We start from the raw sequence: 17,963 nt of genomic DNA on the forward strand, positions 1-17,963 counted from the left end.
CAAAAAATCAGGAAATTGACCTCAGGGGCGAGGGCTCTGCTCCAGTTCATGCTGGGCCCCAGACTGCCCCTAGACCCTGTTGAGGAGCACAGTTCCCTGAGATTCTCTCTGTGACGCCGTGGAGATCATTGAAATGACTGGATACGTTTCATTTCACTTGGGGCCCACTTGGGCTTTTCAAAACAAGGAATCTGAGGGTGGGCTGAGCTCAGGGGCCCCGACTTCACCCGGGCCAGAAAGTGTCTGATCTTCACGCAACAGTCTGGGGGGGGGGGGTTCCCTGCCACAGCTCTGCACCCCGGGCCGAGCAGTCGGCCCCTGCCTGGGCCCCCCTAAAACAAACAACATGAAAGAGGAACCTGAGGTCTCCAGCACCCCCAGCTGACTCCCCCAAAAAACAAGTCTCTGGGGCTGGTGTGAGGCGGGCACCCATGACCCGAGTCCAGCCTGGGCCCGGCCACTGCCACAGGGCCTGAGCCTCGGTTTCCTCAATTCCCTCTTGCCCCAGAAAAAGGGACAAAGTGTCGCCTAACGCTGCAGCTCCCCAGCACGCACGTGCCCCCGCCTGCCCACTGGCTGGAGACCCTCTGCCACTGGCCTTGCTGTGCTCCCCGCTCTCAGCCGGACACCGAGGGCAGGTGCTGCTGCCACTGGTTTCCGCACGCCACTGCCCAACCCCCCGGGCGGGTTCTCGCTAAGGCCCGCCAGCCAAGGTGTTTTCCGCCGTCACGCCGAGGAGCTCAGTTTTTATTCTCTTTCCAAGACTGTGGGGCCCTGGACAGGCCTCGGGCTTCGATCCTGGGGCACCCACTGTGTCCAGGCCTTGGCAGAAGGACCCGACCCTGTTTGGGGGCCACGCCCAGCAGGGTCGCCCGGGGGCCGACCCTGCCCTCAGTCATCGCCCTGCTGTGTTCACTTCCCTCCTGGCATGGGTGACCATCCCGCGTTGGCGCCTTTGTTCCACGGAGGTTCTGTTGTCCGCCCCCTGGGAACTCGGGCGCCGGGCCTGAGGCCGCCCAAGTCAGGGAGCCCGCAAGAAGGGAGATGAGACCCGAACCCCGACCCGGGCCCGTCTCCTCCGGGCTTCAGGGGAAGCCGCCGCTCCTGCCGTGCGAGCCCCGGTAAGGACAGAGCCACTGCTGCGTGCCCTGAGGAATCCACCCCGCCTCAGCCTCCTCATCCGTGTAATGGGATTAGCACTCCAGCCCACCGCCCGGTTGCCATGGGGACCGCATAGCTGGCATTTCGAAAGTGCTTACGAGGACGCTGCCTGGCGCTTGGGAAGCACCGTCCAAGCACGTGGTGCAGGGACGGAGGCGTCCGCGAACACGAACGCCCGCCCCTGGCCACCGCAGGATGAAGACGGCCCCAGGGGCCTCGGAGGGCTGCTCCTCCCCAGGCCTGGCTGGGGCCCGCCACCCACAAGCGTGTCACTTCCCATCTGCCAACTGTCCCGGGAAGCCGCTGATGCAAGTCCCATTGGAGCAATAAGAGAAAGGACCTGGGTCACTTACGGGAGACACACCCAAGTCATGGGAGATGTGGTCGGGGTGTGTGTGTGTATGTGTGGTAACGGTGTGTGTCATGGCAGGGTGTGTATGTGAGTGGGGTGTCTCTGTGTGTGCGCGTGTCCCCAGCACAGCAGTGGACACTGTTTTCTGGATTCTGGGCGATGCCCAGCTCTGTCCCAGCATCTCTTCTGGGTGGGCTCAGGGGGCGGGAGGGGGTGCTGGGTTGGAACGGGGGGTGGGAGGCACACAGGGCAGTGCCTGAGGCCCCGTTCCGTCTCTTCGGCTCCAGGGCACCCTTTTCACCACTACCCTCGGGATGGGAACGGACACTCCTCGGGTGCTGACCCCTCACCTAGGTGACGCTCATGCCAAGGGGGCACGGTGAGCCTGGAGCGAGGGGAACGTGTGTCATCAGCCAACAGCAGGGAGGCGCAGCTGCACGTGTGCGCGCCAGGCTGCAGGTGCCCACCGCCGGGCACAGGCAGAGCTGCCTTTACACCAGGAGCCCGCTGAGGACCATCCCCGCGTCTGCAGAGAAGACAATCACCGCTACTCCCAACGGCTCCTCCTCGGGCACCCGGGGAAATGCCAGGGAGACAGAAACAGCCTCGAGGTCTCCAACCCCGGGGGCAAAGGCGGGTGTTTTGGAGACAAGGTTTTCGTGGGCTGCCTGGCCAGAACCATGGACAGCGCCGAGGGCCTTTTCCTCTGGCGAGGTGCCTGCGCCCCACCTTCAAGGGCCCCTTCTTCAACTTCTCTGAGCATCAGGATTCTGCCTCTCAGGTTAAGACTGGACTCCTCCACGAGCAGAACTTAACTGATGGTGGAATTTGGATTTTTTTTTTCATTTTTCAAAAAGTCTCCGCAGGGACTGTGTTTTTTGTCCTGACACCTGCTTTTTCATCAAGGATAGAAACGAAAGAACAGCAAACATTCATTTAAATGGCATCTAAATTCTGGATGTCAACGCAGTCAAGAGAATGGACCAGTCTGTCCCTGAGTGGAACAGCCCCTGGGGGGGGGTTGCTGGGGCAACCCGGGGGTTCCAGAAGCCCGGGTGCAACTAGGGGTGATGTTTCCTCGCTGGCTACTTAAAAAGAATGCAGACTTTTTTTGGGGGGGGGGGGCAGTGGGCCCGATAAGCTCTGGAACCTGGAACAGACAGGATGCAATTCGCAAAATACCAGACTCCGATTTGTAATCGGCTAACAGGTAGCCCCAAAGATTTCATTTCCTTCTTGCAAAGCAAACATCCACTCCCTGGTTCCCACGTCCCAAGTCAGTGAATAACACATAACACGCATCTGTGTGCTAGCGTCCCACCCCTGCCCTCCCCTTGAGATGCAGTACCCTAAGCCCTCAATACGGCCAAATCCCACTGCAAAACGGGGGCTGGAGCACGTGGACAGGCAGGAAGGCACCTGCACGCCGCCAACTCTGGCTCAACCTTCGGCAACTGCAGACCATGTCCCCTGTGGCCTGCCGGGGGCCAGTCTTGGGCACAGAGCTCGGCGGGGCCCAAAGTGGCCTCCTCTGCCCCCTCTCACACTCGGGGGAAAAAAAAGGGAAATACCACGCGACGGTGGGAGTAGTTTTCAAGTCTTGACCCACCGTTAAGGCAGGAAAAGAAAGACCCCGGGAAACAGCTGGACACGGAGTCACAGCCCGAGGCCTCTTCCCGCGGCAGGACAGCAACTGCTCTGGTTGTGCCCGACGGTCCCGTTCCACGCTGGTGGCCGGACCGTGTCCCTTCTGAGGGGGGCCTGGGCCGGTCCTAACAGGGCCAGCGGGGGCAGGAGGGAAGCGGTGCAGCCCCAGTGGCCAGTGCAGCCGCTGCTGGTCTCCAGGGCCATCCCGGCTTCCCCGGAGACCACCTGGAGCCTCGCCTGGCTCCTGGCCCTGGTTGCGTTCTGGCCTCTCCCCACCGTCCTGGTGTGACCCCCCGGGGTGCAGATCCACGTTGGGGTGGTGGGCAGAACGCTGCCCGTGCCCCCTGGGAAGGAGGAGGGTTCCAAGCCAGGGCCGAGGGCTTGACCCCCTGCAGCCCGGAAGGGCAGGGCTGGACGCTGCCCAGGACGCCAGGCCCCGGGCTCTGTGCTGGGGGCACGCGCCCAGCCCAGGCACCTGGGCTCCCGTCTGAGCGCCACTGGACTGGGCTCTGCCACACAAGCTGTGCCGCCGGCCAATTCAGCGCTGCAGCACCGTGGCTGTGTGAGGGCCAGGCCTGAAGTCCCAAAGCAGACGCTCCCGAGGCCAGAGTGAGCACGGGGCCGGGTGGTCGGGGGAAGGAGGGCACAGACGCCTGGCAGAGTGTGCCCGCGGGCCGGACGGTCAGTGGCGGGGCGGGGGGGTTGGACAGACACATAGCAAAGCACGGCACAGGGCATGTCGATAGCGGTCTCCGGCGCTCTGGAATGAGAAGAGTTAACGGCCTGGATCTGTGCCAGGTTCCAGAGGGGCAGGACACAGCGACACACGGGGGACCCACAGCGCCTCTCGAATCAGTTCACCGGAAACGAGTCCCGGCAACGTCGTGGAAAGGCATCGGAGGGGCGAGAGGGAGCGGCCGGGGCCCACGGGGAGCGGACACAGGAGGGACGTGCGGGGCCCGGGGGCGTCGACCTCACTGAGCAAGGGGGGGGCGCGCCTACGGCCGAGACTTTATTGTTCGCTGGCACAGCAAGTACAACACATCACTGACACGCAGGGTGGCGTCCACAGGGACAGAGGCAAGCAGACAGGGACGGCTTGAAAGCAAAACGCAACGGGTCACGACGGGCCTTCGCTCTGACGCGGCCGCGCGCGCGGCTGCTAGCTACCACCTAGAAGCTCTGGTCTCTCTCTCTCTCGACTGGTGCTCGGAGGCCTTCCGACACCGCCGCGATTTTCAGACAGCACGAGATGACTGACGGGGCCCAGTCGCAGGCGTGTGGCAGGAGAGCTCAGTCACTGAGAAGGAGAAAGAAACAATGTTGCAGGCGATGCAGTTCCACCGAGAGCAAACACAGAGGCCGCTTCAACCCCCGCCCAGCACCCCGAGCCCACCAGGAGCGATCCCCCAGGAGCACAGAGTCGGGAGTAAGCCGCGAGCACTGCCAGGTGTGGCCCCAAGCCAAACGAACAAAAGAGAAAACAAGGAAAAAACAAAAAAACAAAAAACACCCCCAGCCCAGACTGGCCCATGGTCCGACCAAGCACGGAGCCGGGGTGAGCTCCTCGAGGCCGGTGTTCTGCATCCCCGAGGGAGGATCGCGTCCCCGTGGCCTTGGGCCCAGAGGCTCCCACGGGGGGCCCCCCTCGCCCCACGCACCCGTCGGGGGAGTCGCCCGTGGGCTTCAGGATCAGCTTGTCGCCCCGCTTCTCCACCTCGAAGCCCATCTTCTTCAGCACCGACGTGTCGGCCAGGCCCTGCTCCTCCAGCTTGGCGATGAGGTCCTGGTTCCGGCTGTTGCCCTCCGTCAGGTTCCGGATGGCGTAGACGGCCCACTGGGTGAGGACTGCAGGGGTCAAGGAAGCGCCACAACCTCGGCAGCCCCGCCCCCAACTCCGGGCCCTGCCCCCCCATCCCTGGGCCCTCCAAGGGGAGCCGCTCTGGGGGTGGGGGAGGAGAAGGGGGGGGCGCACACTCATTGATTTAACCCCATGAATAAACAAGGAGGCACACGGGAAGGCAGGAGCCCACGCGGCAGCACCATGTCATTGAGTGACCAGGGAGGGAGCGAGAGCACCATGGAACGAGTCACAGAGAGGCTGAGTCCCCTTGTCCTAGGGCGGCAGTGACACCAGTCAATGTTCCCCCCCTCCCCCCAAGAGCAGAGTCTGGAGTGAGCCCTGAGCACCTCCGGGCGTGGCCCAAACCGGTAAATGAAGCTGAAGGAAGCCCCTCCCCAGAGCACAAGGCGCTGCTGGGGGTCCAGGCCCGGCCTCCCCTGGCCCTCCCCCCTCCCTGGACCACTGACTGGGGCTTCCCCGAGAGCCACCGGGGCCCGGGACAGCACCGAACGCTGCTCCATGCCCTTCTCGAGGGAGCTGGGCCGCCCACAGGTGATGCAACCAGGACCCCTGATCCCAAGGGACCTGAGGCATGACCGAGACCCCCGTCAGGGAAAAGGCGCCGGGCCAGGAGCCAGCCCAGCCCCTGCAGAGGTGACAGCGCCGCGGGAGGACCCTCTGGACTCCCCAGACGTGGAGCTCTGACTTCTGACTCCAGGGACCCCCAAGGGAAGCCGTGCACCCCCAGTCTGTGGCGCCCACGCTGACACGAGCACGTGAGGGCTGGGGGCTGCTCCTGCCTCGTCCCTGCCCAGCCCCCAGGTGGCCCCGGTGCTCCCTCCTCACAGGCCTTAACCCGTCCCCTAGACTCTGCCCCCGGCGTTGAGGGAGCCACATGGGCTACCTTGGGGCGGTCACCCAGACCACAGGAGCGACCTCCCGGGAGGGCCCTTGTCCTGTGACTTCTGCTGTCATCCTGGCGTCGGGTCTGGGCAGTCCCCCCCACCCCCGCTGTCCACAGCCCCGCACCCCACACTCGGTGCCGCTGCAGGGACAGACGCCCCCGCACTGACCGACTCGAGCAGGAGTGAGTCACCGGCTGTGACAGGTCCCTCCTCTGGGGACGTCACCACCGCACGCTCATGTCTCACGCTGGGGTGGCCATGGGGAGCAGCACAGCCCTGCCCTGCCCTTCAGGGATGCCTCACAGCAGGCAGCGGGGACCAGAGTTCCCGAGCACTGGGTCACCCGCTCACTCCACGAGCAGTGACCTCGGTGTAGGGCAGACGGGCCACAGGCCTTCCCTGCCCGCCTGCCACTTCTCCCGGGCACTCCTGCCCGCCAGCCTCCCCGGGCCCAAGTGACGGGCGCCACCCGCCTCCGTGCCCTCCAGGCCCCGTCCTGATGGGTCGCACCCAGGCTGTCCGCGGAGCCCGCACGGAGCGAGCGCCCTGCCGGACGCGCCCACGCAGGGCAGGTGGGCGACACCACGTGGCCTCTGGGCAGCGTCTCCTGGACAAACCCACTTCCCCGTCATCCCGGCAGTCGGAGGCATCTGTGCAAGGGGCGCCGGGAGCAAGACGAGTTTGCCGAGAATTCAGGGTCGTCTCGGGCGGGGGAGCCGGGCCCGAGCCAGAGGGGGAGGTTGGCTCCGCCCAGAGACAGGACGCGAAGGGCAAAACGCGCATCTCGTGTGGGGATGCGTGTGAGAGAGAGAGAACGGACGCGTTATGCGCGTGGGGAGTGTGTGGAGAGGCAGGCAAGACGGCACATGTGCGTGATGTGCGAGGGAACACGTGTGAGAAATGTGACACGCTGTGTGAGAAGTATGTGTGTGCGCCTGAGTGTGTGGGGTGAGTGTATGTGTGTGTAGGGGAATGTGTGAGTCTGTGTGTGTGTGCATGGAAGGGAACACGTGTATGCGGGATACACAGGATGTGTGAGGTATGGACATCTGTGTGTGGGAACGTGAGCGTGAGAACGTGTGAGTGTAGGTGAGAGAATTTGTGTGTTTCTGTGTGTGTGGTGAGGGTGTACACCTTTGTGTGGGAACTGTGTCTATTAGTGAGTGTGTGTATGTGTGTGTGAGAGAAAGAGAGAGAGAATGCGTGTGTGTGAAATGTGACACAGAACATGAGGGGATGTGTACGCAAGAGTTTGTGCACGTCAGAATTTGTGCGTGCGGTGAGTGTGCATCTGTGCATCAATGAGAATGTGAGAGTGGATGTGTGAGAGGTGTGACAGTATGTAGGGCGTGTGCGTGTGGTGAGTGTGAGGATGTGCGGCAGATGGGTTGTCCCCGGGTGGCCGCCGGCACCTGCCGCTGTCCCGTGTGTGCCGGGAGCCCTCTCAGAGGCTCCCGCTGCCCCTCGGGGTTCCCGAGCTGCGGGCCAGGCCGAGAGGAGCAGCTCTGGAGAGCACGGCTCCCAGGAACGGGGGTTGTGTGTGTGTGTGTGTGTGTGTGGGGGGGGGCGGCTCCCATCACCCCAGCGGAGATGAAAGCGAGTCCTGGTTAATGTTCACACGGGCCCGGCTCCGCTCTCAGGACAGACTCAAGGAGGGAGAAAATCAAACATCTCCCACCGTCAAGTGCCGCTCTGTCTGCTCAGCCTGGCGGGGCGCTCGGCTTCCTCAGTTTCCACAGCGACCACGCGGGAGGCCTGAGCCTGGTGGGCACCATGCTGCCCGAGAGGCCGGGAGCGGGGACACGGGGGTCGGGGGGGTGCCTGCCGCCCCCCCCCCCCCAGGAAGCTCTGTCACGGCTCTCTCCGAGAAGGCGGCAGGCAGCTGTACCCCGAGAGCCGCGAGGCCGCGCAGGAGGCGGGCTGGTTCCAGGACGAGGCCTCAGAGTGGGGGAAGGGGGAAGGACCCCCCTCCAGGAACACCAGGCGCCGCCTCCAGGTCTCTGAAACATCCAGGATGACAGCCCTGGTGGCAGAGCCACCCGGGAGAGGGGCCGGGACTCGGAGCGCCAGCCCCAGGCCCGGGAGGTGAAATGTCCCTGGCAGACGCCGTCAGAAGCACCAGGACCTGCCGTGGCTTCGCTCGGGGCCACTTCCGCAGGCGACAGATTCCCCGACGTTCCCCAACACGCCACACACAGCCTGCACCGCGTGTCTGATGGTGCCACGAGGTGCCCACGTGACCGTGACGAGAGACAGCCCCGATCCTCCGCTGAACACTCCCGGACGGGATTTCCTTTCTTCCAGGATATGCTCTCCCCCCCCCGCCCCCCCCCCCCCGTGGGGAAGGACTGGGTCGAGGGCCCACGCGTGTTCACAAGCGTCTCAGGCGAGTTCCTGAGATTCTTTCTGGACAACAAAACCTCTTACGGCGAAGGCCGAGGGCTCATCTCCTTCCCCGGGCACTGAGCCGCTGACACCCGCCAAGTCACCTCGGGGGGCCAAAGGCCCAACCACCTGCCAAATGTCCAGGGGAGACCGGGGGTGGGGGGGCTCGGTAGTGTGTGTGTGTGTGTGTGTGTGTGTGTGTGTGTGTGCGCGCGCGGACTCTTGTGCTGCCACAAGGACCCCTGATAGGAGGCCGAAGTATCTGGATCAAGGCTAAAAGGAGCCGAGATCTCAGGCCACAGGAGGCCTGGGGACACCGAGAGACCTGGCGGGAGACGCGATGCCCAGAGCTTGTACAAGCAGCCAATTGGGAAGGGACAGAACAGAGGGAGGGGACGGCTCGGTCAGAGTGCGAGTTGGCGGTGCCCGTGGGGCCATCAGGCACTGCCTAAATGCACAGGAAGGACTGGACAGAGGTTGGAAGCCAACCTCGAGCCTGGCACCGGGGAGGGCAGGGACAACGTGTCAGGGCAGCAGGACAGGCTGCACGGGGCTGGGGGTGTGGGAACTCCCGGTCCCTTCCCCTAAAGGGCAGCAAGCCTACGAGTGCCAGGGCGGGGACTTGAGAAGCGTCTTGACGGCGGGAGAAAAAGATTCGACAAGGATCGAGAGGCTGGTGGGTTTCTCGCAGCGTCAGACTCTAAGGCAGTCCGGTGCCCGGGCAGCTCCCAGCTGCGAACCCGGACGGACAGCGCGGGTGACACCGTTCTGCTGTCCGTGATGCTGTGGATCGATCCTGGCTTTGTGGCTCTAGCGAGGGGCCACGTACCGGCCGGGCAAAAGCCCCCTCAGTCGCGGGCACAGGAACAAACTTGGGCGAAACACCCTCCGACCTTCACTCCTGGCCCAGGCGATGGCTGCCGGGGAGCCCAGAAGCTCGCACCCAAGTCTTCTTGGCTGTCACTCTGACGGGGCTGCTCAGAGGGGGCTTTGCAAGCCTCGGGGTGGGGCGCTGGCGTGAGGGGCCCTCCTGGCCCCGCCGGCGAGTGGCGCCTTCTGGAACCCATGCGATTTTGTGCACTGGCTTGCATCTTTTTTTTTCCCCCCTCACACCCGGTGATGCTCAGGGGTTCCTCCTGGCTCTGAACTCAGGAACCACTCCTGGCGGTGTGCGGGGGACCATATGGGATGCTGGGAATCGAATCCGGGACAGCCGCGTGCGAAGTGAATGCCCTTCCCTCTGTCCTATCGCTCCGGCCCCTCGCGTCTTCATCTCGGTTGTGTGTCTGTGAGTGTGTGTGTGTGTGTGTGTGTGTGTGAGCGTACGTGTTGGGGGGGGCGTGGGTTAAGAATCAAGGTCTTGAGAAAAACTGAGGGAGACCCCGGGAAGCCGCAGACAAACCAGTCGGGCTGCCGGGGGCTCTTCTAGCTTCTCTCAGCGTCAGGGGCCGCTGCGCACCGGGCGGCCCCGTCGGTCATCTCAGCGCAGAGCCCAGGGGCCCCGAGGCCGTCAGCCGCCGAGCCCTGAGCTGCTGAGGGCGACACCGGACAACGAGGGAGAAGGAGAGAGGCCAAGGAAGGCGCGTCCACGCGGGCCCAGAGGCCAGGCAGGACTGAACACACGTGACAAGGCACGTGCCAACCACACAGGGCCCACGAGGTTGCCGGCCGGCTAAGCACGCACACGTGACAACACACGTGACAACAGCACGGGCACGCCGCCCTCGTTTAGACGCAGTCTTTGTTTAAGAGCTATTTAAGGTCACGCAGGGAAATAAATGTGCCTGAGGAAGAAGATTCCAGAAGAAAGGAAAGGAGGGATGAGGGGAGGGAGGAGAAGGGAAGAGAAGGTAGGGGGAAAAAAAAAAAAGAACAGAGAAATTTTTGAAGAACTCTGGAGTCTCATGCTACCCCCCCACGCCTCCCCCTGCAATAAAAACAATGTTTAAAAAAAATAAAAAAAACAAAACCAGAAAACAACCCACATCAAGGACGAGTGATCAAAACACAGATCAAAAAAGAACGAAAGGAAAACATTTCAAATACGGTTCAGCTGTTTCTATTTGGAAACAACACCAGAACTCCCCTCGCCGCAGCCTGCGAACGACAACGGGACCTTGTGGTCGCGGGGCTGGAATTTTCCGAGGCCGGTGACGCTGTCGCCGTGTGGGCGTGGTGGGCCGGGCCGCCCTCTGACAGCTTGTGTCCCCCCAGCTGGAAATCCCCGCGGGCTTCGGACGCTAGGCCCGTCCCTCGGACTGGACTTGCCTCGGGGCCCTCGGCACACTGGGATGCATGCCCCAGGATGGGGACCAGGCAAGGGGCACGCCCAGAACATGGACACGGGTGGCCAAGCCTCTGTGGTTCCAGCAGGAGTCAGGAACTCACGGGACCCCCAGACCCTCCTGACCCACCCCTCCAGCCCACTCACGGCCCGCCAGACAGAGCTCAGTGGGGGGTGGGGGGAGGGGAGGAAGAGCAGGCTCCAGCATGGGCTGACCGCACAGGGACTGGCCGCCCCGTGAGGACATGGCCAGGTGTGCGGGAGGGCAGGCAGGGGCCGAGGGGAGGGGCCCCGCCCGGTGCCTCCAGACAGACTCCGCGAGTCCCCCCAAACTGGAGGCTGAGGGTCCCTCTAGATGCTGTCGGGGTGGTGGGGGGAGGCGGTGTGATGCGGCCTTCCCAGAACGACAGGAGCGGCCGTGGGTTCTGAGGGACACGGGGACACAGCGGGGGACGTGTGACGGGGCAGGGGCCGGGCTGGGAGACAGGAGACTCGATTTCCGGAAGCTTTCACAGAACAAAGCCAGGAGAGAATTCAACAAGCTCTTCAAAATAACGCAGCCCATAAATTGGAAAGAGACGAGAGGAAAAAAAAAAAGGAAGGAAGGTCAAACGGAGGAGGGGGGCTTCGGCATCAACCCATCTGTGAGTTCCGTTAAAAATACATTATTTTAGCGTGCCGGAGTAAGAATATGGCACACATAGGGGCTTGCTTGCAACCCATGGCAACCTGGGTTAGATTCCCAGCACACCATCTGGTCCCCAAGCCCGCCAGGAGTGATCCCCGAGTGCAGAGCCAGGAGCCAGCCCCGAGTCCCACCAGATACGCACCCCACCCCCGAAAGAAACACAAAATCCAAGAAAACCTCAAAAGAGAGAAAAAAAAAACCCAAAAAACCTAACTGCATGCTGTTTGTAAGAAAGTCTGATACAGAAAGGCTGAAATAAACTAAAAAGGTGACGCCACTGGTGTCACCGGTGGCAACCAGCCCGATCGTGAAGAAGGCACATCACTGCTGTGTGCGGGGTCCTGGGGTCGGTCCCCATCAGCACGCCCCCACACCCCCCCCCACCCCCCCAGGCCCCAGCACTGCTGGATACAGCCCAGACAACAGCACATGCCAAATCACATCCAAATTACAAGACGACTTTCGGGCACAGAAGTGTTTCTGGAAGCAGAGGGTGACTCTGAAGGGAGCGGCCATGCACTTCGTGTGAGGAAAGCGCCCAAGGAGGGTGTGTCTGACGCCTCCCAACGCCCAGCGCGAGGCCCCCAAACCTCTCTCTGGGACGACGCCCAAGCAGAGAATCCGTACAGCGGGACAGAGCCACGAGCCACCTCCCGGCCAGGGGGCTACGAAGACAGGCTGGGGAGCAGGGGCCGGGGAGGGCCCGGGCCCCCGAGGACTGCCAGGAGCCTCCCGCCGACCGCAAGTGGAGAAACGCAGCTCTGAGAGGCCTTTGGGCCAAAGCCGGAAGCCAGGACCGGCAGCAGAGACGCGGGAAAGGCCAGAACAAACCCGATCCCAACGCCTGCCAGAAACGGGCACAAAAATGCACACGAAAGCCCGGGCGGCCGGGACCTCGGCCTGGCGCTCTGCACCAGAGGCCACGGGCCCGTGGCTCCCCGGGAAGTCCTCGAGAGCTGACAGGCCCCCGGACACACGGCACGGAAGCAGACCAGCTCCCTGCCCGGCGGCCCCACGCAACGGACACTCCAGCCTCATGGACTCGGCCCTGGGCTTGACGGGTGAAACACCTTCTAGGAGCCCACGGGCGGCCTCGCACTTCCTCCAAGGACTCCCCAGGGTCCTGCAGCCGCTCGGAACCAAGCAAGGGGACAGCCTCGCCAACGCGCTCTCGACGGGCGCTGCTGGCCCCGCGGGAGGCCGGGTGCAGCGCGCGCTCACGGCCGTGCAAGGATACAGGGGTTGTGGTCGTCCAGCTTGCAGCTGTCCAGGATGAGGGGGATACCGTCCAGCTCGTTCACCTGGGTAGGGAAGAAGGAGAGACAAGGTCACCACACCGGAAAGCCGGCAGCAGGGCGCACGCGTGCCCCTCGGTGCCATCGGCCGCCGCCCCCAGGATAGTCTGCGGTTGTGGGAAATGCCCCAGCATGCTGCCAGTGTCTCCAACAGACACAGACACAGACACAGACACACACCACCCCACACAAACACACCCACACGCCCCCACACACACGAGGCGCTGAGTATGGGCTTCTGACACTCTGCATGGCACCAGGGAGTAAGTTCTTTTTGTTTTGAGGACCCCCATCCGGTGGTGCTCAGGGACCCGTGGGGGGGCCGAGGATGGAGCCCAGGCTGGCCGCGTGCAAGGCAGGCGCCCTCCCCGCTGGAACATCGCCCCGAGACTGAAAGCCTCTACACTCGGACTCGATTGTTTTTGTTGTGTTTTGGGGTCACCTTCGTGATCATGGTATCTCCCCTGAGCCCGGCAAGCTACCGAGAGTATCCGATATGCCAGACACAGTAACAACAAAGTCTCCAAAGGAGACGTTACTGGGCCCGCTCGAGCAAATCGACGATCAACGGGAGGGCCTTTATCTTTACCTTTGGGGTCACACCTGGTGGTGCTCGGGGCTGACTCCTGGCAGGGCTCTGGGGACCACATGGGGGTGCCAGGACTCAAATCCGGGTCATCACGGGCATGGCGAGTGCCCTGCGTGCTGCACTCTCTCTCCAGCCCTTGACTCAGTTTCTCAAAATGGCAACATCTGGGAGCTGATTTGCCGACAGCCCACAGGCAGTGGGGAAAGAGGCAGGCGGGTGGGTGCTGAACCGTTCAGAATCAGGCTGTCTGCACAGTTCTGCAGTTAACTAGGAGCGGTAGCATAGTGGGAGGGTGTTGGCCTTGCACGTGGCTGACCCCGCCGAGCTGAGCCGGGTTCGATTCTTCTGACCCTCTGGGAGAGCCCAGCAAGCTACTGAGAGTATCTCTCTTGCCCGCACGGCAGAGCCTGGCAAGCTCCCCGTGGCGTATTCGAGATGCCAAACACAGTCACAACAAGCCTCACAATGGAGACGTTACTGGGCCCACTCGAGCAAACAGCGGGAGGACAGGGCTACAAGCTTCTAAGTCATTGTGCTGATTTAGTTTCCTAGGAATTTCCTTGTGCTTGGCTTTATACGCGTGTTGGCCCCGGGCAAACGAGCCTGACAAGCACAGCCCAGAGGGTGGCCCTGGGGGCAGCAGGGGCCTGAGGCCACAGAGGCTGGAGTGGCCCCACCTGACGCTTCCTCATGCCTGGCCGCAGGATGGGGCACGGCGGTGACACGAAGACGTCTCCACAGGGTGGAGAGTGGCGGGTGTCAGGTGGGGCCTGGCAGGCAGAGGGGAGAGGCCCGCACAGGGACAGGGCCTGTAACGGGAGGTGGGGGGGGACCACGCACAGCCTGGCCCCAGACCCTGCTGTCGAGAGAGTGTGCAGGACGTGGCCGCCCAGGGCGCGGTGGTCAGTACTGGGTTCAGGGGGTGCGCGGGCACTGGGTCCGAGCCAGGATGGAGGACGCAGGGCCTGGGCGGGGGCGGGGGAGCGACCATCTGGAGCAGGAAGGGGGGGCAGCTGCTTTTGCAGGAAAACCAGTGCCCCTCCCGCCGCCCGAGAACTCCAACACGTCAGCTCATCTTTGGAGGAGGAGGAGGGAGGGTGCTCAGGAGAAGCGCAGGGTTTTCTTTGACGGAAAGGAAACCGGCTGTTAAAAACAGCACAGAGGCCGGCGGGGCAGGAGAATCGAGAGTTCCTGAAAATCCCAGGTCCCCTCCCCCGAGAAGTCTGCACGGCCGCTTGTCCCACCGCTAACACGCTGCCGGGGCCCGTGTGGAGGTGGGACGAGGGGCTGCGGGCATGAGGGGGCAGCCCCCGGGAGCACCCCACGCGCCGGCGGGAGTCTGGGGCCGGGGGCCGGTCAGGAAGCGAGCGGGGTTTCTCGGGCTGGCACGCCATCAGTCGGACGAGCTGTTTGTTTTCTTTCCCTAACATGTCGGGAACGGATCCGAGAGCCACGACGAGTGAGTCACCGCATCCAGGAGCGCGCGGCCCCGGCCACGCTCTCATGAGGTTAACTTGGCCCGGGGAGCCAGCGAGCACCTGGGCCCCGGGGGGGACACAGTCGGGGCTCCGCCCGGGTCTCTTCCGCGCTGGTTCTGCGGCTTTCGGAGCACCGCCCAGCGACATGCCGTGAAAAACGGCCCCAGAACGCCTCGCTCGTGGCGGGTGGGGCTGCTCAAAGGGGCAGTTTTCCTCGTGTTTAATTTAGTGTTTCTTTAGCACTTGAGAAAGAGTGATCAGGTATATAGATGCGCCCAGCCAAGTGGACACACGTACCCCGTCGGTGCTCAAGATCCCTTAAGTCACAGTTGCTTCCTGGCAAACAACATCTCCAGGACCCGCTGCTCCTGACCCCCGGGCCTTGGCCCTGCATCCACACAGGGATGTGTCTCTAGTCTGGCTCAGTCACGTGCACGGCGAGCTCCGGAGTCCTGCCCGGCCGCTCGGCCAAACCCTGAACGTTTTGAATTGTTGCCTGTCATCAAGGTGAGAAAACGGCTTCCTACCTGCAGTTCGCTGCACGCAGTTGCTGAGACAGGGCGAAAACGCCCATCAGACGCTTCTCTAGCAGCTGACAGACCCCCCACGCCCTGCTGCCAGGGGAGTGTCAGGACACGGCTGAGGGGGTCATTTCTGCTCCCGGGGCAGGTCACGATCCCAGCAGTACAGCGTGCTGTGTGCCAACAGCCAAGAGGATTTCTGCTCAGAATTTCTTTCTTTTCTTTTTCTTTGCTTTTTGGGCTAGAGCGATAGCACAGCGGGTAGGGCGTTTGCCTTGCACACGGCCCATGCGGCCGACTGGAGTTGGATTCCTCAGCCCCTCTCGGACAGCCTGGCAAGCTACTGTGAGTACTTTGCCTGTGCAGCAAAGCCTGGCAAGCTCCCTGTGGCATATCCGATATGCCAAACACAGTAACAAGTCTCACGATGGAGACGTTACTGGGCCTGCTCGAGCAAATCGATGAACAATGGGAGGACAGTGCTACAGTGCTTTTTGGGTCACACCCAGCGATGCACAGGGATTACCCCTGGCTCACACACTCAGGAATGACTCCTGGCGGTGCTCAGGGGACCATGTGGGATGTTGGAAATCGAACCTGGGTCGGCCGTGTGCAAGGCAAATGCCCTCCCCGCTGTGCTATGGCTCCAGCCCCCTCTGCTCATAATTTCATCCCAGTTCGGGCCCCTCGGTTCCTGGGAAAGGGTTCTGTGTGGACCTCCCGACAGCAGGAGGCATTTCATTCTGTAAATGGGCTACTTAGTTCCTCCTCTTATTTTATTTTATTTTTTTGCTTTTTGAGTCACACCCGGCGATGCTCAGGGGTTCCTCCTGGCTCTGCACTCAGGAATGACTCCTGGCGGTGCTCGGGGGACCCTATGGGATGCCGGGGATCGAACCCGGGTTGGCCGCGTGCAAGGCAAATGCCCTCCCTGCTGTGCTATTGCTCCAGTCCCTCCTCCTCTACTTTTTGAAAGAGAATTGTTTTGTTTTATTTTCTGAATTTCTCAAATGCTAAATTTACTTCACTGAAACCACGAGGTTTACTTCAGTGAAGTAAAATTTTCAGAAAAATCTCTGGAGATATTTTATTTATTTTTTATTTTTTTGCTTTTTGGGTCACACCCAGCAATGCTCGATGCTCAGGGTTTACTCCTGGCTCATGCACTCAGGAATTCCTCCTGGCGGTGCCCGGGGGACCCTATGGGATGCTGGGAATCGAACCCGGGTCAGCCGCGTGCAAGGCAAACGCCCTCCCCGCTGTGCTGTTGCTCCAGCCCCTCATATCTTTTTAAACGACGAATTCCTTCTCTAAAATACAGGCTATGGAGGTCTTTCTACTTAATCTCGATTCTGTGTAGGTGTCTGGGGTCTTTAAAGGAAATTTTCTCCATCAGCTGACTTGTCCATTCGAGCACAGAGCCACGAAGAATCGCTTTCGCCCTCGTGGTTCTTTTCGCCTCTGTGGGGCTGTGGCAGTGCTGACGGACGGCCTTTGAGTTCTGAGGCGAGTTATGCGTCTTCTCTTTTTTGACAGATTTACCGATTTTATTAATCTCCTCCAACTTCCAGCTTCAGATCACACTGGCCTTCTCAACGCTCTTCCCTACTTCAGTGACTCCCATTCCATTTTTTTTCCCTTTTGGGTCACACCCAGCTATGCTGAGGGGTTCCTCCTGGCTCTGCACTCAGGAATCACTCCTGGCGGTGCTCAGGGGACCGTATGGGATGGTGGGAATCGAACCGAGGTCAGCTGCATGCAAGGCAAATGCCCTCCCCGCTGTGCTATTGCTCCAACCATTTCTTTTCAAATGTATTACAAAAGGTCCCTTAAAGTACCACCAGGAGTGATTCCTGAGCACAGAACCAGGAGTCGGCCCAAGTCCTGCTGGGTGAGGCCCAAACACATTTTTTTTCCTCAAAAAAGAGGTAGATTGGGGGTTTGGTGTGTTATGAATCTTTCAGCCACAATATACTCCTGAGCTGCCGTGTGAATGAACCCTGACCCCAAGGGGCAGCGAGAATCCCTCCAACAGGCAGGACAAGCCACGGAGGTGGCGCTCTGAGCTGCAGTTCCTGATGCCACGTGGGCAGAGAAGCTGGCGTAACGGTCCTCTGGCCTCTAATTTTAAACGCAATGCAACCTTGGGATTGGCGACCTCCCTGGGAAACTGGGTAACGAGACACAATTAATATTCAAATATAGAGTACCTCTTGTGGGCATTGGCTTATTATTACTGCGAATTTAAGTCCTTCACCGGAGTGTCCTAATAGGGAATGAATTTTCTTGCCTGGAGGTCAAAGTGAAGCTGGAGTTAATTTGATTCACTTATTGGTCTGACCCATTTCCCGAGCCTTCTGGGGGCAGAATCTCAGCTCCTCCCCAGCGGCCCAGGAGGAGGGACCGCGAATACCTGGGCACGAGTGGCCTCTACAGGGGTATGAACCAGCGTGAGCACCGAGACGGCTCCCCACAGTCGGCCAGGCTCTGGCCCCACGCCCAGCAGGACACAGCAGCAGGAAGGCTGAGGGCAGGCGAGCCTGGTGGTGGTGGTGGGGGAGGGGGGTTGGACGCGGGGGTGCTTGGTGGCACCCACTGGCCGCTGCATTCTGTACCTTGGCATCTCCGCAGATTCCATGCAGGATGTGACATGGGTGGTTTGGGGCGTGGCATCCAGGGCTCAGGGCTGGGAGGCCTCTAAGGTCCTGAGGGCTCAGGGTCCTGCGCTGTCCTGGTGCTCACAGCCTAGACCCCCGCCCAGTATCCCGGTTGAATGTTTCCCTAATGGTGGTGGTGGTGGGGAGATGGGAGTGAC

At 61.7% G+C, this 17,963-nt stretch overlaps 1 protein-coding gene across 1 annotated transcript in view; it reads right to left on the reverse strand.

The window, feature by feature from the left end:
• Positions 1–4,157: 4,157 nt before the first annotated feature.
• The window catches only part of ATXN10 (ataxin 10), a 95,946-nt gene continuing 82,140 nt past the window's right edge, over positions 4,158–17,963 (reverse strand). Inside the window, exons 10-12 of the mRNA XM_056107009.1 lie at positions 12,503–12,566; positions 4,822–5,008; positions 4,158–4,460 (exon numbers count right to left, since the gene is read on the reverse strand). Coding sequence (XP_055962984.1) covers positions 4,454–4,460; positions 4,822–5,008; positions 12,503–12,566 — 258 coding nt within the window. The 3' untranslated portion in view covers positions 4,158–4,453. The remainder of the gene's footprint in view (positions 4,461–4,821; positions 5,009–12,502; positions 12,567–17,963) is intronic.

Source organism: Sorex fumeus, unplaced genomic scaffold, assembly GCF_029834395.1.
Source record: "Sorex fumeus unplaced genomic scaffold, SorFum_2.1 ptg000153l, whole genome shotgun sequence".
In the NCBI taxonomy this organism is placed as follows: Eukaryota; Metazoa; Chordata; class Mammalia; order Eulipotyphla; family Soricidae; genus Sorex; species Sorex fumeus.